Here is a 26,576-nt window from a genome sequence, read left to right on the forward strand (position 1 = left end):
ATGGAGCTACTGCAGACGATACTGTCCGCGTTGGTCATCCTGGCCATCGCTTTCCCGCAGAACGCGGCGTGTTCGCGAGGACGTGCCGGACCCAAAGTGACCGAAAAGGTGGGTAGTCTTCCCGTTACATTACATTTACATATACACCGCACTCTCTCACTGTCTCGGATTCGGAGCGTCTTGTTGTCATCTTTTGGTGGAGCTATTATTACGCGCGTCTCTCGCCGGTGTGCGTGGGAACACATAGGCTGGATATCTAGCAGCATGTATCTCTCCGGGACATCTGGAGGAAACGACACACATGCTAGTAGTAGGGTATAGTCTACGTGTCGTTTCACAGCGAGGAGGCCCTGTAGTGTATCAGGACATATCAGCAAAACAGAAAAGCGCAATGCAGGTTATACCCGCAAGCCAGGCCATTCACCCCGATGGCACCTGACTTGCATGCTAATAATATTATAGGCTACTGGGATTACATTTAATTTAGGTTTAGGAGTTGGGACACACACAGGGCCAGTTAGTTGGTCCAATGATAACGGTCGGTGGTCATCATATACGACTAGTCAGATAACACAGACCGAAGTGCAAATTTGCCTAAAAAGAAAAACAGTGGCACCTGCCTTTTATTATGGAGAAAACATTAAACACCAGCGAGGCTAATGATAGAGATACTATGAATGATCATGCTATGGCTAGCCTACTGTGTGTGTGTGTGTGTGTGTGTGTGTGTGTGTGTGTGTGTGTGAGTGAGTGAGTGAATAAATGAACTTTATTTAACAGATTGCAGAATGGGTACAATACAGTACGGCACACACAATTGTTAATTCATTCAATTCAATTCTGTGTGTGTGTGTGCACTATGAACGATATCAGAACTGTATGTTTGTGTGTATGTCGTATGTACTCTGGTATGTTTTGACATAGTGAACTAAAACAGACCTCTCTCTCTCTCTCTCTCTCTCTCCTCCATGTGTGTCTCTTTATCTCTCTCTCTCTCTCTCTCTCTCTCTCTCTCTCTCCATGTGTGTCTCTTATCTCTATCTCTCCTCCATGTGTGTCTATTTATCTCTCTCTCTCTCTCCATGTGTCTCTTTATCTCCTCTCTCTCTCTCTCTCTCTCTCTCTCTCTCTCTCTCTCTCTCTCTCCATGTGTGTCTCTTTATCTCTCTCTCTCTCTCTCTCTCTCTCTCTCTCTCTCTCTCTCTCTCTCTCTCTCCATGTGTGTCTCTTTATCTCTCTCTCTCTCTCTCTCTCTCTCCATGTGTGTCTCTTTATCTCTCTCTCTCTCTCCATGTGTGTCTCTTTATCTCTCTCTCTCTCTCCATGTGTGTCTCTTTATCTCTCTCTCCATGTGTGTCTCTTTATCTCTCTCTCTCTCTCTCCCATGTGTGTCTCTTTATCTATCTCTCTCCCATGTGTGTCTCTTTATCTCTGATTGATTGAAAACTGAACGATATCAGAACTGTATGTTTGTGCAGGGACGCGGGAAGTCCACAGGAAGTGGGGGTGCTGAGATATCGATAGTTTTTGATTATTATTATAATTTTTTTTATATATATAATTTTTTTTAATAAAATATATATATTATATAATTATACTTGTAGTTGTATTGTCTGCGAGACATCGCCACCATGCAACACGTCAAAATGCTCGCTATCTGCAAACAGCTCCACTGTCTGTGTGTATACTCTGCTTTGGTCAAATCACATTCAGCATGGGTGGGGCCTGAGAGTGCTGGGGCTGACGTTCTGCAGATGGATACTATTGAGTCAGAGGCTAGAGCGATAGTTCAACAGGGTCTGAAACGTGTTATGAGGGGGTGCTGAGATAAGTGATATAATAATAACGTCATAGGTTTACCACAAACCAACACTCTCGTTCACTAGAGGAGACTGCTGCCCAACTCTGCGCTCTCACGCTCAGCTCTGCGGAGCGTGCGAGACAAACAATGTAACCGTTTTGATGCACACATCACAGCCCAGCTTACCCCACCTGTTGCGCCCTCCCTCTGCAATTCGTTCCCCGCATACATGATCGCCGACATGCAAAAGGTCTTCGACCACCCTCCCGGGGGCTCGGATAGTTCTGCTGGCTTGTTCACGCCAGGGAAACCGCAGATATATTCCTTTACTGCGAATTCAGCGTCCCAAAACTATTCCAGGCTGCGTCTATTTTTTTTTACAAACGGATTTCCAGTTAAGCGTTGACGATTCCAGGCCGCGTCTATTCGAATCCCAACCGGTTCATGCGTCGGCTACACGCTGTTAATAACACTGAATTATCGAGACAGCGCCCCTATGAGGATCTGGCAATGAATTCCAAGAGTAGGGTAAATCTGCAGTGCCGCTCCGCTCTGTGACATTGAGTAGCCTCGGTTACAATGGAATAAAAGCCAAAACAACCTTGCAGTTGCAGTTACACTCCCCGCCAGCAGGGGGTGCTGCAGCCCCCGCCGCACTCCTACTTGCCGCGTCCCTGTGTTTGTGTGTATGTCGTATGTACTCTGGTATGTTTTGACATAGTGAACTAAAACAGACCCCCCCCCCTCTCTCGCTCTCTCTCCCTCACCCCCCTCTCTCTTTCTCTCTCCATGTGTGTCTCTTTATCTCTCTCTCTCTCTCTCTCTCTCTCCATGTGTGTCTCTTTATCTCTCTCTCTCTCCATGTGTGTCTCTTCATCTCTCTCTCTCCATGTGTGTCTCTTTATCTCTCTCTCTCTCTCTCTCTCCATGTGTGTCTCTTTATCTCTCTCTCTCTCCCATGTGTGTCTCTTTATCGCTCTCTCTCTCTCTCTCTCTCTCTCCATGTGTGTCTCTTTATCTCTCTCTCTCTCTCTCCATGTGTGTCTCTTTATCTCTCTCTCTCCCATGTGTGTCTCTTTATCTCTCTCTCTCTCTCTCTCTCCATGTGTGTCTCTTTATCTCTCTCTCTCTCTCTCTCTCTCTCCATGTGTGTCTCTTTATCTCTCTCTCTCCCATGTGTGTCTCTTTATCTCTCTCTCTCTCTCTCTCTCTCTCTCTCCATGTGTGTCTCTTTATCTCTCTCTCTCCATGTGTGTCTCTCTCTCTCTCTCTCTCTCTCTCTCTCTCTCTCCATGTGTGTCTTTCTCTCTCTCTCTCCATGTGTGTCTCTTTATCTCTCTCTCTCTCTCTCTCTCTCTCTTATCTCTCTCTCTCTCCATGTGAGTCTCTTTATCTCTCTCTCTCTCTCTCTCCCATGTGTGTCTCTTTATCTCTGATTGATTGATTGAAAACTTTATTAACAGATTGCAGAATGGGGTACAGTACAGTATAGCTCAATACATACAATTGTTAAGGGGATGCAGACCAGAGAAAGACTTTCATCTTGTTTACATCAGGGTCCCCCATTTTCAATTCATCATAACATATATGACGTACATGACATACAGATAGACAGTACTGCTACATCTATACATTTATGACATACCAGATTTGCAAATACAGTACTGTTTGTGATACAAAAAGAGTCCAGAAAAGAGAGTATATACATTTGACGTAGAAACTGTACATTGGAGGAGGTTGGGTAGGTGGGGGGGGTAGGAGGGGCGGGTGGGTGACACTGTACAACTGAACAAGCAAAACTGTACATTGGAATATTGACAAGACCATACTTGGTCATTTACTGTACATTGGGGGGGGGTTGTGTTAGGACATTTACAGGGGCCAGTTTCGAATTGCAGTCTCCCGTAGGTGTTTTTTGAGTGTTTTTGAAAGTGGGTAGTGATTCACATTACTTTACAGCTTTGGGTAGGGCGTTCCACATTGATGTGGCATAATTGCTAAACGTGTTTAGTCCCTTGTTTGAGCCGAATCTGGGTTTAACATGATTTGTGGAGCTCTCTCTGGTGTTGTGATCGTGGTATTCACTGACCTTTGGGAAGTATTTTGACATGTACATGGGTACCTTGGTCGTGTAGTGTATCTTGTAGACCAGGCCCATTGCAAGTTGCTGTACTCTGTCGTCTACTCTAAGCCATCCTAGGTTGTCAAAGTGGGCAGGGGTGAGGTGGGTTCTAGGAGTAAGGTCAAGCAGTAGTCTGACCAGTTTGTTTTGAGATGTTTGTAATTTTGTTTTTAGCGCCTTTGAGGTGCTTTGGTACCATGAGGTGCAAGCATAGTCGTAGTACCCTTGAATGAGTGCTCCTGCCAGAGTCTTCAGGGTATTCTTGTTTACCAGTGAGGAGATCCGGTACAAGAATCGTGTTCGTTGGTTGACTTTTTTTTATTACATTGGATGCCATTTTGTCACAGGAAAGATTTGCCTCTAGGATGGAACCCAGGTAGGTAATATCTTCTTTCCTTGTGACAATATTGTCACCCACTGTAACTGAGAAGCCGTCGGTCTTGCTGAGTTTGTTATTTGAACCGAAGAGAATGGACTCTGTTTTGCCCATGTGTAATGATAGTTTGTTATCAGTGAGCCATATGCAGATTTTGCCTAGTTTTGAGCTGAGGGTTTTTTCAACCTGTAACTTGTTCTTGTCAGAGACCAGCAGGGCTGAGTCGTCCGCAAACAGGAACAAGTTGCAGTCACAAGCTGACGACATGTCATTTGCATTAATTAGGAACAGTAGCGGACCTAGTATGCTTCCTTGTGGAACACCACAGCTCACTGTGAGGGGGGGGATAGGGTACCGTTTACCTCCACCATCTGCTCTCTCCCCTCCAGGTAGGATTGCATCCAGCTCACTGATTGACAAGCTAAAGAATGGTGTGATTGACAGTGTCGAAGGCCTTTTGTAGGTCCAGCATGACCATGCCGCAGAATTTGCCCGCGTCCACCTCTTGTTTGATGTGGTTGTTTAAATAGAGAAGGCATGTGTCAGTGGAGTGGGATGTTCTGAAGCCAGATTGGAATTCGTAGATTAGATTTCTTTCCGCGAGGTATTTTTCGACCTGTTCGTATAAAAAATGTTCCATGACTTTCGAGATGGAGGTAAGGATAGAAACAGGGCGGTAGTTGCCAGGGTCTAATTTACTGCCTTTTTTGTGCAGGGGTGTTACTCTCGCAATTTTGAAGTCCTTGGAGGCGTGTCCCTGTTTTATGGAGAGGTTTATTATGTGTGTGATGACTGGGGTGATGGCGGCTGCTGAGTCTCTGAGGAATTTGGAGGGGATGTTGTCATGGCCAGTGGCCTTGTTAGGTTGGAGGGCACTCAGTTTTTTGAGTACCTCATCTGTTGTTACCATTTCCAGTTTGAAATCGTCTTTGTGGACCCCTAGGTTCTTGTAGTATGCTACTACAGTATGTGTTCTACCCCATACTGCCCTGAGTGGGAGGGTAGTTTGTTTACCAGTGTTGTGGCTATGTTTGTGAAGAAACTGTTTAAGTAATTGGCTACATCCAGCCTGTCTGTGATGAGTGTGTTGTCCGTCTTTATGTTTATGTTTGAGAATCTGGTTTTAAGTTTTTTACTGCAGCCTAGTTGGTTATTGAGTAATTTCCAAAGTTCACATGGTTTGTTTTTGTTTTCCTCGGTTTTGTCATTGATGACATTTTATTTGCTGTTTTGATCATGGAGTTTACGTCATTTCTTAGTCTGTTTCTTTCCAGTTTGAGTTCAGTCCTGTGGGCTTGGAGTTCACTGCTCGTGCTTTTGGTAAGCTTTGACGGACTTTTACGAAACTCGGAGCATTTTTTGTCTCTGGTTTTCATAGCGGTCAGTATTTCAGTGTGCATCCACGGTTCAGCGCAATTTTTTACCCTGGTGGTTCTTGTTTAGTATTGTTGAAAATTTGGTTTTGAAACCAAGCCATGTTTCTTCAACCAGTGTACCATTGAGCTCATCTGACCAGTCCAGACTCTCCAGTTCAAGGTTAAAGGCCTCGCTAGAGTAGGTTTTGAGGTCTCTAGATGTGACTGTTTTGTGACAGCCAGCCTTTTGTTTTAGCTTTTTGCGGGTACAGAATATCATATAATGATCACTTAACCCGCATGCTATAACCCCTTTATTGGAGATCTTGGACTTGTCAGAGGTCAGGATGAGGTCAATGGTAGTCTGAGTCAGGGTTAGAAATTAAAAAAAAATTTCAAGGGCTTTTTTTGCCCCCCTTAATTGATTTTCGGGGGCTTTTTTTTGTATTTCGGGGGCACTGGATTTTTATGATAAACGGTAGGGGTGGGACGGTTCACAAAATGGACGGTTTGGTTCGTATCACGATTTTGGGGTCACGGTTTTCAGTTCGATATACGTTAATTTTTATTAAAAAAAAATTTAACACTTAAATCTAAACATGCTTCTCATTTATTAAAAATAAAATAAAAGGTTTACAGTGTTTACAGCCTTAAATAATGTTTGGCACACAAAGACCGAACTGACTGAAAAATATATTGTCAAAGTATTAACTTAGTGCAAACAAACAATATGCTCAGCCAGCACTAGACTTTCCTTTCTTTAATATAAACACACAAAAACAATGTCAACCATGTTTAAATTCCCTGATTGTCAGTTCTTAATGGAAAGATTCGTTTTCTGCTTGAAATTATTATGTTTCTGTCTACATTTATTTAGACTAACATTATTTAAATATTGAGTGCAACTGTGGTGGATTACGTAATTCGGTGAGTTGGAACTATCTATGGGTTGGTGCGGGTCCCCACGGACATTTTAGCGTGTGGCACCTTCAGCTCCGGTAACGTTAGGAGGAGTTCATAACCATAGATATCTATAGCATCAACATGCAGTGGGACAGCGGTAATAGTCCCGGTTGGAGTTAGTAAAACACAGTTGTATGTTAGCCTTCTTGGATGTTGAATAAACGCCTATCATTGTCTTTAAACACCCCACCTCTCAGACTCCCATTTCCTCCTCTGCTACAGTAGCTAGTAGTAGCTACGGTGACATTTCATTGACTGTACAGTATTAGCTTGCGGGCTGCGTCGGGCTGCCATAGTTAAAACGTGCGTTGTTTTGTACAAACTGCTAACGCTATGGCAAGATGTGTGTATGCCTATGTAATGTTAATGGCTATGTTTTTAAAGTCGTAATGAAGATTGATTTATATTGTGCGTGCCATTTTTACACAAACTGACTAGCACCTGGCTGCAGCTGGACCCTATTGGGCTCCAGTGCTGCTGCTGCTGCTGCCTGTAGCCAGTGCAGAACACCGGCTCCGCCAAATAATTTTTTGTATTTGCGCGTCATCTGAACCGTACGATACACAGACGCTCCATTACCGGATAAATATATATATAATTAGTAAACTGTCGGGGGCATTAAGTGCCCCCCTTAACTGATTTTCGAGGGCATTTTGTCCATTTTCAAGGGCATTATGCCACAAGCCCCCGTTAATTTCAAACCCTGGTCTGAGTTGACTCACATACACGTGTGGGTTGGGTGATTAGCTGGCTGAGGCCGTGCAGATCACAAAACCTATTGAAGGATTTGAAGACGGGTGCATCTTTTTGTTGCATATCCGTATTCCAATCCCCAATAAGAATATTTTCTGCATCCTCAGCTCCAGCTAAGCACGCATCCAACACATCATAAAAGCCATTTTGGTCTGGCGGTCTGTAAATTGTGCCGACTAGAACAGATTTAGCCCTTTCAAATAGAATTTCTACAAAAACAGTTTCAATAGCCTCATGATCTAGGTCCGTACGGTTAATGAATTTGGTGTCTTTATGAATGTACATACAGACACCACCTCCATGCCTATTCCTGTCATTACGGACTATTGAATAGCCCTCCAATTCTATTTCCGGGTCTGTTATTGATGAATCCAGTTTAGTTTCAGGGAAACATAGAATGTTTACCTTACCGCTAATGAAATGCTGTCTTATTTCTGCCAGTTTGTGTCTAGTCCGTTTTTATTTGCTGTGTTGCCTATATCCTTGAGAAAAAGGTAGGGTTCTTCTTCTGTGGGGAGGGGGGGGAGGCTCTGTGATGTCTGGGGGGGGGATCCTTTGATCAGGGTGGGTGTCCCGCAACGTGGGGGGGGGGGGTGGGGGGAAGGGCTGTGTTGTTATTATTTGGTCCGTGTGTGGGAGGGGGGGGGGGGGGGGGTGGGTGTGATTCTTTGTCATGTCCTGGTTCATCTGCTAGCGTCTGTGTTGATTCCGTCTTGATGCCCGGGTGGTGAAATTCCGTGGGGAGGGGGCAGGGGGCTGCGTTGATTCCATCCCGCCGGCTCCCTGTGGTGATGACTCGCTGACCGGGTGGCCTTCGGTGGGGGAAGGGCAGGGTCTCGTCTTGTCCTCCCGTGTGTTCCTCTGCGGCGTCTGATGTGTTGATTGCTCCGGTGTCGGGTGGAATGTAGGCACCCGACGCCGGAGGTAGGATGTTGTTGTCGTTGTTTCAAGTTCAAGTTTCAAGTTTCTTTAATAGTTGTCATACAGAAGTACAGAATACTTTTATACAAAATGCTTCTTACTGTTGCGCTCCAGAGACTGTGCAAGACAAGATAAGTATGAAATAAAATGACATAGTAAAATTAGAAGAAAAAAAAATGAGGTCACAGTGTTCAGTTTAGACATATGTACAATGTTCGATGCAGAATAGACGTAGTTACCATACAATATACAATACTGTGCAGTGTACTAATATACAATACTATATAGTGCAAGGCAGAAATGGAGAAATGGGACGAGGTGCAATTTAGGTACAATTCACAGTAGGTGTACGAGTTGTAGTGCAAATCCTTTATCAATAAATATAAAGTGTAAGTGTGTTTGTGTGATCTAAAGTGTGGAGAGTGGGTGCTGCAGTGTGTTGTTTGTTTGAGTGAGTGTGTGCGTGTGGGTGTGTGTGCTGTGTGCATTTGATGGTTGTTGCATAGTGATTATTGTTCGTTTAGCAGCCTGATGGCCTGGGGATAGAAGCTTCTTCTGAGTCTTTCTGTGCTCGCCTTAAGACTCCGGTATCGCTTGCCTGACCGCAGCAGTTCAAAGAGGCAGTTCAAAGAGGCAGTTGTTCAAAGAGGCTCGAGTCCTTAATAATTCTCTTAGCCTTCCCCTTGCACCGCTTGTTGTAAATGTTCTGGAGGGTGGGAAGCCCCCCTCCAATTGTGCGTTCGGCTGAACGTGTCACTCTTTGTAGTCTGCTACGGTCTTGTGCAGTGCTATTCCCAAACCAGGAGGTGATGTTGCCGGTCAGGATGCTCTCTATTGTACATGAGTAGAAGTTCCTAAGGATCTTCTGACTGACTTGGAACTTCCTTAGGCGCCTGAGGAAGTAGAGGCGTTGTTGTGCCTTCTTCACAACACTGTCAATGTGTGTGGTCCATGTCAAGTCCTCGGATATGTGGGCTCCGAGGTACTTGAAACTGTTCACTCTCTCAACCGGTGCCCCGTCGATGTTGAGGGGGCTGTAGTCCTTGACCCCCGACCTCCTGAAGTCCACAATCATCTCTTTTGTTTTGCTGACGTTCAGGGAGAGGCAGTTCTCCTGACACCACTGTGACAGGTTCTCTACCTCTTCCAGGTAGGCCCTTTCGTCGTTGGCAGAGATCAGGCCCACCACTACTGTGTCATCAGCAAATTTGATGATGGTGTTGTTGTTCCGCTGTGCTACGCAGTCATGTGTGTACAGGGCAGGGTTCGAAATTAACGGGGGCTTGGGGCATAATGCCCTTGAAAATGGATAAAATGCCCTCGAAAATCAGTTAAGGGGGGCACTTAATGCCCCCGACAGTTTACTAATTATATATATATATTTATCCGGTAATGGAGCGTCTGTGTATCGTATACGGTTCAGATGACGCGCAAATAAAAAAAATCATTTGGCGGAGCCGGTGTTCTGCACTGGCTGCAGCAGCAGCCAGGTGCTAGTCAGTTTGTGTAAAAATGGCACGCACAATATAAATCAATCTTCATTACGACTTTAAAAACATAGCCATTAACATTACATAGGCCTACACACATCTTGCCATAGCGTTAGCAGTTTGTACAATGTTTGTAGCTGTTAGCTAGCTAGCCCTTCACAACAACAGCTAACACCGTAGCTACTAGCTACTGTAGCAGAGGAGGAAATGGGAGTCTGAGAGGCGGGGTGTTTAAAGACAATGATAGGCGTTTATTCAACATCCAAGAAGGCTAACATACAACTGTGTTTTACTAACTCCAACCGGGACTATTGCCGCTTTCGCGCTGCTTGTTGACGTTATGAACTGCTCCTAACGTGACCGGAGCTGAAGGTGGCGGTGCCACACGCTAAAATGTCCGTGGGGACCCGGCGCCAACCCATAGATAGTTCCAACTCACCGAATTACGTAATCCACCACAGTTGCACTCAATATTTAAATAATGTTAGTCTAAATATATGTAGACAGAAACATAATAATTTCAAGCAGAAAACGAATCTTTCCATTAAGAACTGACAAGCAGGGAATTTAAACATGGTTGACATTGTTTTTGTGTGTTTATATTAATTAAAGAAAGGAAAGTCTAGTGCTGGCTGAGCATATTGTTTGTTTGCACTAAATTAATACTTTGACAAATGTAGCCTATATTTTTCAGTCAGTTCGGTCTTTGTGTGCCAAACATTATTTAAGGCTGTAAACACTGTAAACCTTTTATTTTATTTTTAATAAATGAGAAACATGTTTAGATTTGAGTGTTATAGAAAAAGAAAGCAATACGCTTGGACCAGCACTCACAGATTTTGGTATATTTAATGGCAGCCTGAAACAAACATGTTTCGGAACGATTATGTTCCGAAACATGTTTGTTTCAGGCTGCCATTAAATATACCAAAATCTGTGAGTGCTGGTCCAAGCGTATTGCTTTCTTTTTCTATTATACTCGACGGGATTTCAGCACCCAGTGTTATAATTTGTGAGCGCAGTCTATCTTGACTTTTAGATTTGAGTGTTAAATTTCTTTTAATAAAAATTAACGTATATCGAACTGAAAACCGTGACCCCAAATTCGTGATATGAACCAAACCTTCCATTTTGTGAACCGTCCCACCCCTACCGTTTATCATAAAAATTCAGTGCCCCCGAAATACAAAAAAAAGCCCCCGAAAATCAATTAAGGGGGGCAAAAAAAGCCCTTGAAAAAAAATGTTAATTTCTAACCCTGGTACAGGGAGTAGAAAAGGATGTTGTTGTTGTAGTTGATCGCGACGGCAGTCGTCACTGCTCCGGTGTCGGGTGGAATGTAGGCACCCGACGACGGTGGTAGGATGTTGTTGTCGTTGAAAAGGATGTTGTTGTCATTATTGTTGATCGCGACGGTAGTCGTCACTATTTGTGGGAGCCTCTGATTTATCACTTTCTGTTGTAGTCGTGTAACCGGGCCCGGGTTTAATTTAATATCTCCTGCAAGGAGTAGATAAAGGATGATTATCGTCCTTCGATCTAGTTTACCTGCTGGGGGCATTTTCTTCCGCTCCGGATTTGCCGTTAGGAACCAGTGGATAGCTGCGGTTCCAATGGCCAGATGTTTCTGCTCTGAGCCGTCGAGGAGGTAATAGTCATTGTGTCTACCGCTTTCTCTTTCTCTTCCGATTTCTCTTTTATCCAATTCCGTTTGGTTTAGCTAGTTTAGCTCTCTCTCTCTCTCTCTCTCTCTCTCTCTCCATGTGTGTCTCTTTATCTCTCTCTCGCTCTCGCTCTCTCTATCTCTCTCTCTCTCTCTCTCCATGTGTGTCTCTTTATCTCTCTCTCTCTCTCTCTCGCTCTCGCTCTCTCTCGCTCTCTCTCTCTCTCTCTTTCTCTCTCCATGTGTGTCTCTTTATCTCTCTCTCTCTCTCTCTCCTCTCTCCCTCTCTCTAGGTATTCTTCGACATCACAGTGGCGGGTCATGAGGTAGGGAGGATCGTCATCGGTCTGTTTGGGGAAGTGGTCCCTATAACTGTCAACAACTTTGTCGCCCTGGCAACCGGAGAAGTAGGTCTCACACACACACACACACACACACATACACACATACACATACACAGACACACACACATAGTACTATTCTTTACTTTGTTTGAACCCTTTCATTGCCACACTACCAAAGGGTTGATTTGATTTGAAATCTTTATTTCGAACATGCAATGAATACAAACAAACAATAACAAAAGCAAAACGCAACTCAATCTACATGTTCGAAAAGGAGTAGGAAGAAGTATACACTTATTTAATCCTACCCCTTTTCCACTACTCAAATGAGTGTACAATTTTAAAACATAAAAAAAAATATATATATATATATATTATGCAAAAGAAATTAAAATAACGATATATGTAAAACATGAAAGAAATAAAATAAAAATGTAAACACCCGTGAATATCAAGTCCCTTCCTCATCCCTGTACCTTGTGAACATAATTTCCTTATACCTCAGTTTGAATTGTCTCATGTTTGGACATTGCTTTAGCACCACATTTAGACTGTTTCACAGTTTCACTCCACATATCGAGATGCAGTGTCTTCTCATGGTAGTGCGTACACTAAGAACTTTTAAATTGAGTTCTCCCCTCAGATTATAACCCCCCTCCCTATCAAAGAACAATTCTTGAATGTTTCTTGGAAGTGCATGACTTTTTGCTTTATACATTAATTGTGCCGTTTAAATTCCACAAGATCATTTAACTTCAATGTCTTTGACTCCAAAAACAATATGTTAGTGTGATCACGATAACCTGCAATGTGAACTATCCTTATGGCCCTTTTTTGGAGTATAAAAAGTGGTTGTAGTGTAGACTTATTATTGTTTCCCCAGACTTCAGCACAGTAATTTAAATATGGTAAAACTAGTGAACAGTAGAGAATGTAGAGTGATTTTCTATCCAGAATGTGCTTTACTTTACTCATGACTGAAATGCTTTGTGAGAGTTTAGATTGGACATGTTTTATGTGAGGTTTCCAACAGATTTTATGGTCTATTATTACACCTAGGAATTTTTTTTCATAAACTCTTTCAATAATTACATTTATTTTAACTTGTACCTGAGTATCCAATCTACAGTTTCCAAACAACATAATTTTAGTTTTGCTCAAGTTCAATGATAATTTGTTTCTATCAAACCATTCCTTCAATTTCTTCATTTCAGATGTGATGACCTCTAAAAGCTGCTGGACATTCTCACCAGAAAAAAAAAGATTAGTGTCATCCGCAAATAAAATACATTTAAATATATTGGATACTTTACATATCTCGTTAATGTACAAGATGAACAGTTTTGGACCCAACACTGACCCCTGGGGGACACCACAAGCAATGTCCAAACATTCAGATTTATAATCTCTCATTGTCACAAATTGTTGTCTTTTATTTAGATAGCTTCTCACCCAGTCCAATACTACCCCCCTGATCCCATATCTCTCCAATTTCCTGATTAATATATCATGATTAATAGTATCAAATGCTTTTTTTTAGGTCAATGAATACTCCAGCTACATGTTTTTTTTTGATCTATGGAATTTGTGATTTTTTCAATGAGTTCTATTAATGCTAGTGATGTTGACCGGTGTGTTCTGAATCCATACCAGACCACGTGAGTGGATCGGCGCGGCCGAGAAATCCGCTCTTCGCTCTTTAAAGCTTGGTCCGCTCCGCTAATCACTCATGTTGACCCCGCCCCCAAGTCGCTCTCCGCTCGCTCCCCGCTCACCTTGAATCGAGCGCTCCCCGCTCCCCGCGCCAGATTGCTCGGCAGTTTTTTTTCTTCTTTTTTTGGAGCATGGTGTAAATGAGCTCAAACTACAACAGTCTACACCCCCTGGGCCCCTTAACAATTGTTTGTATTGAGCCGCATTGTAATTGTAGCCATTCTGCAATGTTAAATAACGTTGTTTATCCATTCACTATCTCTATTAAGCGATGATAGGCTAGCCGAGCCACAATGCTATGGTCGCTGCCATTAACGTTAGCATGTAAGCTAACGTCAACAACAATGGCGTCGATACTTTTTCTAACTGGACTGAGTGTGGGCGTCTCTACAGTGACAAAGCCTGAACGAACAGCCTATCACAGGTTCACCCTTCTCATTGGTTGAAAATGGCCTTCATGTTTGTACATCGCCATCTGTTGCTTTGGCATTGTACTGCATGTATATATTACATCAGTGTTAAACCACTGTGAGCGGCCTGGAGTGGATTGGAGCGGAGGAGAACTCTCGCTCCGGACGTCGCGCCGACTCATTTTAAAACCCACTCCTCGCTCACGTCAAAACCGGCCGCTCCGCGCCCCGCGCCGCTCACACTCCGATCCGCTCACATGCACTGATCCATACTGGCTATTGGTGAGTAAATTATGTTTATCAATGAATTTATCTAATCTGTTGTTGAAGAGTTTTTCTAATATTTTTGAAAACTGAGGAAGTAGAGAAACAGGCCTATAATTTGTGAAGTGGTGTTTATCTCCAGTCTTGAACAGAGGTATGACTTTTGCTATTTTCATTTTATTCCGAAATCGACCAGTTTTTAATGATAAATTGCAGATGTGCGTGAGTGGTTTTGAAATCCCACGAATGTTTTTTTTTTTTACTATTTTCATATCTATTTCATTACTGTCTGTAGATGTCTTGTTTTTACATTTATTAGTAGTTTCTATAATTTCATTTTCATCTACCGCTTCCAGAAACATTGAACTAGGATTTCTTTCAATATAATTGTCTTTTATATCTTCAGGAGTCACTGGATCTGGGATTTTTCCCGCTAATTCTGGTCCAATATTTACAAGAAAATTATTAAAGTTGTTAACCACATCATCCATATTGCTAATAGTTTGATCATTTTCCATAAAATACTGAGGATAGTTTATTTGTCTTGATCCATTCCATTCCTGATGATACCATTTTATATATTCCAAACACCTTTAATATTATATTTGTTGTTATCTAATATTCTACTATAATGATCCTTCTTACATCTTCTCATAATATTAGTCAACTTATTTTTATATTTCTTATATTTATTTTCTGCTTCTTTAGTTCTATGTTTTATAAATTCTCTATATAGTGTATTTTTTCTTTTTACATGCATTCTGTAATCCCCTTATGATCCATGGGCTGTCTGAGTGTTTATGTTTACTGCTATATTCTTTTATTGGACAATGTTTGTGATATAATAAGTTAAATATAGATAAGAATGTTTCATATGCTTTATCAGTGTCTTCCTCTTTATATACTATCTCCCAATTTTGTAGTAGCAAATCATTTTTGAAAGCGTTCATTGATTCTTCAGTCCTTACTCGTTTAAATGGTAGTTTATTGTCCTGCTTGTTTTCTGTGTAGTTGTTGTCATAAACTGTAAAAACTGGTAAATGGTCGCTGATGACATTTATTAGTAATCCACTCACTGTATTGTTTTCTATAATGTTCGTAAATATATTGTCTATCAGAGTGGCACAATGGGATGTGATTCGGCTGGGTCTTGTGATTTTTGGATAAAGGCTCAAACTATACAATGTGTTGATGAATTCCTCAGTCATTTTATGTTTGTTTGGATTTAAAAGATCAATGTTAAAATCCCCACAGATGAAAAGGTTAACTCTTTCACGGCGATAATACAGAAAGTTAACCCTTTCACTGCCACACGACAAAGGGTTAACCCTTTTCACAACCACACTACAGAAGGTTAACCCTTTCACTGCCACACAACAAAGGGTTAACCTACCTTCTGTAGTGTGGTAGTGAAAGGTTAAAACCTTCTGTAGTGTGGCAGTGAAAGGGTTAAAGACTGGTCAACAATATGTCGTTGTATTGAGGTGTCCGTCATCATGCCGCCAAGCGTTCTGTTAGTTGTAAGTAAGATGTGGCTGTTTTTTTTTGTTATTTGTATTATTATTATCTTATTTTTAAACCTTTATTTCAAATCTTCTAGAGAAGGGTAACACAAATGGTCACAGTTCCACGCCTTCATACCTGGGAGCTGTCCGGTACAACCAGTCTGACACTGTTGACCACTAGGAGCTGCCCTGTACAACCACAGTCTGACACTGTTGACCACTAGGAGCTGTCCGGTACAACCAGTCTGACACTGTTGACCACTAGGAGCTGCCCAGTACAACCACAGTCTGACACTGTTGACCACTAGGAGCTGCCCAGTACAACCACAGTCTGATACTGTTGACCACTAGGAGCTGCCCAGTACAACCACAGTCTGACACTGTTGACCACTAGGAGCTGCCCAGTACAACCACAGTCTGACACTGTTGACCACTAGGAGCTGCCCAGTACAGCCACAGCCTGACACTGTTGACCACTAGGAGCTGCCCAGTACAACCACAGTCTGACACTGTTGACCACTAGGAGCTGCCCAGTACAACCACAGTCTGACACTGTTGGGCTACTGAGAGCAGCTGGGGTTTAAATGCCTTGCTCAAGGGCACCTCGACAGCAGATGCGTCAAGGTGTTAAGTCCGATCCATACTTGCTTCCGCTAGTCTCATCCGCTCGTGTGCATTGGTGCGCGTGACGTCATTTGTGTAATTCTCGTCGGCGCGCTCATCCGCGCGTAGCCCAGATTTTGTAAGGCGCAGAAACCGCGCTTCAGGCGCGTGCCGACTGCGCATGTGCCAGCTGTCAAAACAAGGGCACTCGGCGCGGCGCTTCCGGACACCGAACACGGAGTATAATCAGAAGCGCGTGCGCAGCATGTCCGTGTGCGCGTCACTTTCCGAGTACTTAGTGTTCATTTGTCACTTCCAGCACCCACATTTTCCCAGTTGGGGATTCGAACTTGTGACGTTCCAATCACAACCTATAAAGCCCACTCTCTATGAACTTACACTGGTGATTGAAGCTGTAGACCTTGTGTTGTTCCCACAGAAAGGCTATGGATATAAAGGCAGCAAGTTCCACCGAGTGATTAAGGACTTCATGATCCAAGGAGGAGACTTCACGGCTGGGGATGGAACTGGAGGTATGTCAGGAGACAGATGTTGATCCCAATAAATGACCAGGGCCCTATTCCCCGTACCTGGTTCAACTAAGTCGATCAAGAGTCCCATTATCCAGATTCAATTAACCCGATGTTTGAATCCGGGATTTTCCTGTTCCTCGAACGCTGATTCAGTCTCGTTCATTCGAACCAGACTTGAGACTCAGGATAATTGCGCGCGGCCGCCTCAGCTGAAAAGACAGCAGGTGTCGATCGCAGAAATCCTGATTTTCTAACGGCATTGATTGATTGATTGATTTAAAACTTTATTAACAGATTGCAGAATGGGTACAATGCAGTACGGCTCAATAGCCTCGCCGACAAGTTAAATGCATAATCTATAGGCTAATTTTAAGTCCCTCATTACCCCAATCAATCAGATTATATTTCTTTAAACGTGCCTGCTGGCAGTAGGCTTATGGAATGAATAATCAAATGAGATATTGCTAGCGAAAATAATTAGTTCAACTCTTTCAGAATAAGGATAAAAACAAGCCCAAAGAGTATCTAATTGATAAGAATTAATAGATGCTTATGAGGATATCTGCACTGTATGCGCTCGGCTTAGGTAACATGTACTTTATATATAAATACATTTTTCAAGGCGCGACCCCCGAAATAACAGAGGCTTGGAGCCGGCTATACAGTTTCACTATTAATCAGGTTTTAATCTGTTTCGGACATAATCCATATGCATTGAATTGATTAACCTTTGGTTTATACCAGTGACGCATGTTCATCATCAGATAACAGTGAATCTAACTTCATTAGACGGCCGACGTACGGCTCTCTTGTCCATTAATGGATATATAATGGATATTTTATTTATCTGGCACCGTGGTGTAATGGTTAGTGTAGCTAAGGGGCTACACAACCCTGACTGTATTGAGATATGTTAGATTAAACCACTGCTAAAGAATATGTTAATGGCCAGACAGTATAAGTACACAAAATGGCGGACACTCTATTAACGGCGCGGGGACAGTGATACAAGTTGAACAAGCATTTTAATAGTCATAGCAACATACATATTATATATCACGGTTCTCTTTTAATAATAGAATGTCAGTGCAACAAAGTCAGAGGTAACGATAGTTCCTATACTACGGATACTCGACCGGTGGAGCTCTGAATGGAGTGAGACGAAGCGAGGCGGCACAGGGAAAAGCAAGATGGTGGCTGGAGACGGTGGTTCTCTCTAGAGCTCCGGCTCCAGAGAAACTGTAGACTGGTGGGATAATCCTGTCGTCGCTGGGAGAAAGGGTCTCGTACGGACCGGTCCTTGTATTCCTAGTGCCCGATGGCAGGGTTAATAGCTATTAATCCAAAAGCCCGTTGGCATAGATGATAGCTAGTTAGCTCCGTCTGTACTTGAAGCTAACCCGCAGGCGGTCTCCAATGAGTAGTTATGTCCAGAACCAGCGTTTCCGTTAGAACATATTCGTGCCGGTCTGTTTGTCCTGCAAGATTTCTATCCCCGGACATATTCGAGAAATGCCGGTCAGCCTGGTTTTCCTTTTTACCAGCTGAATGCCACCATCGGCGCCAATGTTAACGTTAATATCGCCTAATCGATGTTTTAAATTATGGCTATGTGTCTAATCTGCCCATCGCATTATCAAAGACTATTTTCCAGTCAGTGCTGTCAAGGCTGTTTATCGCGTCGTTTCCGTTTCAGAGCAGTTAGAAAAGCCCCCGTTTTGATATAAAAAACAGCTCATTCTGGAGCATTCTATGAAAATCGTCTTTTAGTGGAATATTCCACAACGTTGATATTCGTCGGCCTTTTTATGAATCGTTTTCAAATAAACGCTAGATGATCAATATTTTTATATTATACGTGCACGCAAGCACATTACGGCCGCGCGCGGATAATCGCCCCGTTGATTTCCTCTCGGACTTTTAGTGAAAACGAAAGAAGACATTTCACAAAACAGCTTATAACTTCATCAAACTTACTCTGATTATCCTAACACTGATAACATAGAGTCCTTACCTGACATCAGATGGTATCCAACTGGTATATTCCAATTCCTGATCACCATTCGAAAAAATCGATACGTGTATGGATCCAACGCGATACTGTAGAACTCCATGATCAGCGGGGATCTGAGGTTCCAGAATGAACTGTGTCACTGGTAACCCTGGCTGGATCAGTGAACTGGAAAATGTGGATATAATGTCGCACCTCAGCCAGGATAATTAAACTTTCCACTCGGGCCTGATATACCTGTTTGTCGTTATGGTGGCCAGACAGGCTCAAAAAAAGAAAGAAAAAAAGATTCACATCCGAGCGGCGCCATCCGCGCTTTATCAGCGTGAAGCAACATGTAATGATTGTTTCGTTCATCGCATAGGCTATTTAATTTGAGCCTATTTTAATACAATTCAAATAATAAAATTGTGCTTAGAGAAATTATTTTCACCGGACATTATGACCGGAGATATTTAAATATTCGGACTTCAACATATTTTGCCAGTCAAATACCGGTAATTACGGGCTAACGGAAACGCTGTCCAGAACGTCGCTGGGTTTAACTATAAGTCTCTCCACGTTACTTCGCTTACACAAGTCACTATACTGTGCCAATAATGGCTCGACAATATTATAGTGGTATCTAATTAGCCATGCGGCTCTCTATAACGATACACTGCTCTCGGTCTGTGCACAACTGCACCAGACGTCTTCTCTCTCACTCTGTTAGTTTTCCTGTTAATGCTGCTGCTGCACGTCTTCTCCCCAACACACTCTATCTTAGTTCCCTGTGGACTCAGCCTGTTCACCTATACAGATCAATGCGCTCTCTCACTTGACCGGGCATGTCTGAACATGTTCTGAAACATGTCTAGAGGGGGCGCGCGCCTGGCGCCTACGGCGTTAAGAATGGGACATATACAATAAGGCGAATGATAAGTACTGTTAGGCAAACAGATGACGTAAAGATATATATCTTATATATATAAACAATATATAAGTTATACAAAATAATAAACACAGACTTTCAGTGTTAATCTGGACCTTCAGAACAGTTAGTCCTTATACCTCTCACGCGGACGACCCGCGTTCGAATCCCCCCTTTTTCTAATATTTTTTTTCTTTTTGCAATGTAAATGCTTCAATTTGGTGCACTTTGAGAGCTATATAAAGAATGACATACTCAATGCATGTAGATTTATAATATTTTAACTTAAAACTAGGCTACTTTTGCGTATAGTCATTAATATTATATTCCAAAAAAAATTATATTAGAAACACTGGGTTTCGAACTCGGGTCGTCCGCTTGACAGGAATGAGCACTAACCATTACACCACTGTGCCAGACAAAATATATCTATTATATATCCATCAATGGACAAGAGACCCGTGTTTCTAAAAAAAAAAATTGAATGAAGTTTTATCTCTTTATTCTCGAATGCATTAATGTGACGTCAACGGCTCATTCAATTGCTCAAATCCGTCAAACAGCGCATCTCAGACATTTTAATCCCAGTTACAATATCACAATAACGTGTGAGTGATGATACAATTCAACAATCCTCAGATTCCTCGTAATTCATAATCCACAAAGACCACAATCCACGCATAGACACTTCAATTTTATGCTTGAATGAAACACAATCCGGGCGCTCCGTTAAGCAAATCTACAGCGGAGAATATATGAAACTAATCAGAGCCAAACGGCCGATAGGTTTCATTCATTAAAAATATCCCCGCGGGATTCACATTTGCAATGTGCCGTTATTAAAATAACCACATGCAGCGTGTATCGCGACTCCGAGCGCCGTATATGACGTGCATTATTTTATTTAGGACAAAGTAAATCTATAGGCTGAATATGATTTATTATCAGCATTTAGTTCTATTATTATACATTTCAAAAGCCCCCTCTAGGAAAACGAAGCACAAAAACATAATTCAAAATGGTATAATGGGATCTAGACTGTGAGAAATATTTCAGGAAGCGAGCTGGCATTTCTTTGCGAGGGTGTGGCCATGCAGGTTATCCAGCTAACTGAACTAAACCCTGCCCTCGACCAGGTTCAAACTTTCTGATCTGTTACCATGGTGATTTAGAAAATCCGACTTCGGGGAACGGAAAGGTCTGGCTTAAGTCAAGCTATGCTGAAAATTATCCGGCTAACTCAGTTAGCCAGGTACGGGGAACGGGGCCCAGATGTGTTGTTTTGGTCATTTTGTGTCCCTAAGCACTCCAATTTGGGACACACAATGGTGCGAGTGAAAACAACCCATTGAGATTCCAACTCATCCTCTCTCTCTCTAACTCCTCTCTTTCTAACTCCTCTCTCTAACTCCTCTCTCTCTAACTCCTCACTCATCTCTCCTCTCTCTCTATCTCCTCTCTCTAACTCCTCACTCCTCTCTCTCTCTCTCTCTCTAACTCCTCTCTCCCTCACTCCTATCTCTCTCCCTCTCTTTCTCTAACTCCTCTCTCTAACTCCTCTCTCTCTCTCGCTCTCTCTCTCCTCTATCTCTAACTCCTCTCTCTCTCTCTCTCTCTCTCTCTCACACACACACCCAGCTCTGTGGGGGAGTTGCTCTCCTATTAGGTTTTCTGTGTGGTGTCCATTAGTGATGAATGTAGTGCTGTATTCACTCAATGCTGCCAAAGTTTTGTTGACCTAACAGCAATCCATAAAGAGAGGCAACCCCTCCATCTCTCCCCCCGCCCCTCTCTCTCTCTCTCTAACTCCCCTCTCTCTCTCTCTCTCTCTCTCTCTCTCCCAGGTCGTAGTGTCTACGGGACAACGTTTGCAGATGAGAACTTCCGTCTGAAGCACCTGGGTGCAGGCTGGGTGAGCTCTCCATCTCTCTCTCTGTCTCCCTCTCTCTCTCTCTCTCTCTCTCTTGCTCTTGCTCTCTCTCTCTTGCTCGCTCTCTTGCTCTCTCTCTTTCCCTCATTTACAGTCACGTTGAGTACATACAGAAATAAGCAACAAAACATTTAACCATAACAATAACACAACAAGACGAGGCAAAAAGTAAGGATAACAAATTAAAACACAACTTGATTGACAAAGGTTGGAGATCAAGGTCTTAAACTCTGCAACAGAGGGGAGAATCTCAAGCTTTAAGGACTGTTTACCAAGCTTACCAATATTATCACGGTTGTGTATTGGAACCCACAATGCAGACAAGGAGTGATGGTAGACAGAACTTGTGCAAACCCAATATGGGTGCGTTTAATATAATGGTCAGTATCCAGTAGGGTTGACCTTCGAATTTTTTTTTGGAATTCAAAGGTTCAGGGCCGAGATTTTAATTCGAAGCTTCGAGATAAAAAAAAAAAAAAAAAAAAGTATAAATATATATATTTTTGGGACTTGTACAGCACTTTGTCAGTGCTGTAAAGTTTAAACCTTTTTAAATCTTAGACAAACAAAACACCTTGCTTTCATGAAATATTGTAAGCTGTTATTTGAGGCTTTATAAAAGCAGCACAATGAACACAAATCTGTCAGTGCTGAGTCCGACCTCATCTTAAATAACAAACGGCATTGCTTGTTGTAGTTAACAATGAGAGGCAGAGTTGATTTAGCAAAAAAAAAAAAAAAAAAATCATATATTTTATTTTTATTTTATTTATCCTTTATTTATCCAGGAATGTCCCATTGAGATACAAGATCTCTTCTTCCAGGGAGTCCTGACCAACACGGCACACAACAAGTTTCAACATAAAACAGGGCATTAAACAAAAAACATACAATTCAAATATAAATACAGAAGGCCATTTGTGCAGTGGCAAGGAGTATAATCAGATCAGCAATAGCATCAGGTAAAACAGTTACATGTTTCATAAAGGGCTAATTGTAGCATACCTTTAAAAGCATTCACAGTAGGAAGTGCCTCTAGACAAAGTTTTACTTGCAGCGTATTCCATAAAGAAGCAGCTAGACATGGACATTTGAAAGACTTATATAACACCACCAAGAAGCTGTCAGGAAAGTTTAGTAAACCAGAAAGACCAGTTAAGGACAAAGATGGACAGCCAATCATCAGAAAGGAAAGACAAAAGGAAAGATGGGTAGAACATTTTGAGGAACTGCTAACAGACCAGCACCACAGGACCCACCAGACATCCAGCAAGCTGACAGGGATCTGCTGATAGACTGCAGCGTGCCAACAAAAGAAGAGATCCGCAAAGCCATCAAGAAGCTGAGGAACGGCAAGACTGCAGGACCCGACGGTATTCCGGCAGAAGCACTGAAGGCCGATATAGAGACGATGGAAGAGATGCTCCATCCTCTCTTCAAGAAGATATGGGAAGAAGAACACATCCCATCAGAATGGAAGGAGGGCTACCTCGTCAAAATACAGAAGAAAGGAGATCTGAGCCAATGTGCAAACTACAGAGGGATCACATTACTCTCCATCCCAGGAAAAGTATTCAACAGGATTATACTGGACAGGATGAAGGACGCCGTCGACCCACAGCTACGAGACCACCAGGCGGGCTTCCGCAAAAACAGATCCTGCACAGACCAGATTGCAACACTGCGGATAATACTGGAGCAGTCATTGGAGTGGAATTCACCCCTATTCATTAATTTCATTGACTACGAAAAGGCTTTCGACAGCGTGAATAGAGAGACCCTCTGGAAGCTACTCAGACACTACGGAGTGCCAGAGAAGTACAGAAATATCATCAGGAACTCCTATGAGGCGATGACCTGCAGGGTAATTCATGGCAGTCAACCCACCGACGCCTTCCAGATAAAAACTGGAGTGAGACAGGGCTGTTTGTTGTCACCATTTCTGTTCCTGCTGGCAATAGACTGGGTCATGAAGCAATCCACGGCAGAGAAACGAAATGGCATACGATGGACATTATGGACGCAGTTAGAAGACCTCGACTTTGCAGATGACCTGGCCCTTCTCTCTCACACCCAGCAGCAGATGCAGGAAAAGACCAGTACCATCGCTGACAACTCTACTCGGCTTGGGCTTAACATCCACAGAGGGAAGAGCAAGGTCATGAGAATCAATGCTGACAACACATCACCCATCATTCTGGAAGGAGAAGCGTTGGAAGAGGTAGACAACTTCACCTACCTGGGCAGCATGGTTAACAAGCAAGGTGGAACAGATGCTGATGTGAGAGCCAGGATTGGCAAGGCCAGAGGAGCCTTTCTCCAACTAAAAAACATCTGGAGCTCAAGAGACATTTCAATCACAACCAAGATCAGGATATTTAACACCAACATGAAGTCAGTCCTACTCTATGGTGCTGAGACCTGGAGGACCACTGTCACAACAACCAATAAACTACAACTTTTCCTAAACACCTGTCTGCGCCGAATCCTCCAGATTCGCTGGCCTAACACCATCAGCAATAAAGACCTGTGGCAACGAACACAACAACAGCCAGCAGAGAAAGAGATTCTCCAACAGCATTGGAGATGGATTGGCCATACACTCCATAAACCATCCCTGAGCATCACAAGACAATCTCTCAGGTGGAACCCCCAAGGGAAAAGAAAGAGGCCGACCACGAAACACCTGGCGCTGAGACTTGGAAGATGATGCCAAGAAGATGGGACACACCTGGGGCCAGCTTGAGAGGTTGGCTCAGGATCGGGATGCTTGGAAAACCCTTGTTGACGGCCTATGCCCCAAACGGGGTAAAGGCGTAAGTAAGTATTCCATAAAAAGGGAGCATAGTGGGAGAATGCAGCTTTACCAAGCTCTGACTGCATCAAAGGAACATTTAAAAGCATATTTTTTAATAATCGAATTTTATTTTCATATTCGAATCCCATGCCCATCGAACGAAGCTTCGAAGTATTTAAGACAGCCCTAGTATCCAGGCAGGGGTCGATACACGGGGGTGGTAATCATAATGTACATGGGTGCAGGAGAATCAGACAGACTGGGTCAGAACAGGGGCAGGTGTCGTCAACCAGGCGTGAGTCAGAGCAGTTCCTTGTGAACCAGGCCAGTGTCTCCAGGTCTTAGCCGGGCAGGTCAGTGTCTCCAGGTCTTAGCCGGGCAGGTCAGTGTCTCCAGGTCTTAGCCGGGCAGGTCAGTGTCTCCAGGTCTTAGCCGTGCAGGTCAGTGTCTCCAGGTCTTAGCCAGGCAGGTCAATGTCTCCAGGTCTTAGCCATGCAGGTCAGTGTCTCCAGGTCTTAGCCGGGCAGGTCAGTGTCTCCAGGTTTTAACCAGCAGGTCAGTGTCTCCAGGTCTTAGCCGTGCAGGTCAGTGTCTCCAGGTCTTAGCCGTGCAGGTCAGTGTCTCCAGGTCTTAGCCGTGCAGGTCAGTGTCTCCAGGTCTTAGCCGTGCAGGTCAGTGTCTCCAGGTCTTAGCCGTGCAGGTCAGGGCGCAGTTCCCTCTCTCAGGGTGCAGTTCCCTCTCTCAGGGCGCGGTTCTAGGCCTGGGTCCTACACAGTTTTAAAGCCTGACAGTCTTTCTCGCTTGATACCCACACAGTTTAATACCTGACATATATCATATATATTTTATATTTTATATATATATATTTGCGATTTATTATACTGTATAATTATAGCACATGCATGAGTCTGGTCTCCTTTGAAAGGTAACATTCTTACACTTTATTTTATTCTTTCTGTAGTTAATTAATTGAAATTAATGCGATAAAGTCCCAGCCCTAATAATATGGTATATAATATCTCCTCATTCCAGTTGAGTATGGCCAACGCCGGTGCAGACACCAACGGCTCTCAGTTTTTCGTCACCGCAGCCAGAGCTCCCTGGCTGGACGGGAAACACGTGGTGTTCGGGAAGGTCCTGGACGGCATGGTGGGTAGACCGCACACACATACACACACACACACACAGACGCACACACACACATGCACACACGCACACACACACAACGCACGCACGCACGGTCTCTCTAACTCCTCTCTCTTTAACTCTTCTCCTCTCTCTCTCTAACTCCTCTCCTCTCTCTCTCTAACTCCTCTCCTCTCTCTAACTCTTCTCCTCTCCTCTCTCTCTCTAACTCCTCTCCTCTTCTCTCTCTCTAACTCTTCTCCTCTCCTCTCTCTCTAACTCCTCTTCTCTCTCTCTCTAACTCCTCTCCTCTCTCTCTCTAACTCCTCTCCTCTCTCTCTCTAACTCCTCTCCTCTCCTCTCTCTCTAACTCCTCTCCTCTCCTCTCTCTCTCTAACTCTTCTCCTCTCCTCTCTCTCTCTAACTCTTCTCCTCTCTCTCTCTAACTCCTCTCCTCTCTCTCTCTAACTCCTCTCCTCTCTCTCTCTAACTCCTCTCCTCTCTCTCTCTAACTCCTCTCCTCTCTCTCTCTAACTCCTCTCCTCTCTCTCTCTAACTCCTCTCCTCTCCTCTCTCTCTCTCTAACTCTTCTCCTCTTCTCTCTCTCTAACTCTTCTCCTCTTCTCTCTCTCTCTAACTCCTCTCCTCTCTCTCTCTAACTCCTCTCCTCTCTCTCTCTAACTCCTCTCCTCTCTCTCTAACTCCTCTCCTCTCTCTCTCTAACTCTTCTCCTCTCCTCTCTCTCTCTAACTCTTCTCCTCTCTCTCTCTAACTCCTCTCCTCTCTCGCTCTAACTCCTCTCCTCTCTCTCTCTAACCCCCCCCCACTCTCTCTCTACCCCCCCCCTCCCCCACACAGTCGGTGGTTCACACCATTGAGCTTCAGGACACCAACGACCGGAACCTGCCGTACACCGAGTGTGTCATCGTCAACAGCGGGAGGATCTCCGTCAAGGAGCCCTTCATCGTGGAGGTGGAGGGATGGTAG

At 43.5% G+C, this 26,576-nt stretch overlaps 1 protein-coding gene across 1 annotated transcript; it reads left to right on the forward strand.

Moving 5' to 3' along the window:
• ppic (peptidylprolyl isomerase C) lies at positions 1 to 26,576 on the forward strand (the record flags this gene model as incomplete). The annotated part of the gene is made up of 6 exons (XM_084323159.1): positions 1 to 108; positions 11,738 to 11,851; positions 16,723 to 16,816; positions 21,582 to 21,649; positions 25,497 to 25,613; positions 26,448 to 26,576. The coding sequence occupies 6 exons, from the start codon at positions 1 to 3 to the stop codon at positions 26,574 to 26,576; spliced, it is 630 nt and encodes a 209-aa protein (XP_084179285.1).

The sequence above is a fragment of the Notolepis coatsorum genome (assembly GCF_963971535.1).
Source record: "Notolepis coatsorum genome assembly, chromosome: 10".
Taxonomy (NCBI): Eukaryota; Metazoa; Chordata; class Actinopteri; order Aulopiformes; family Paralepididae; genus Notolepis; species Notolepis coatsorum.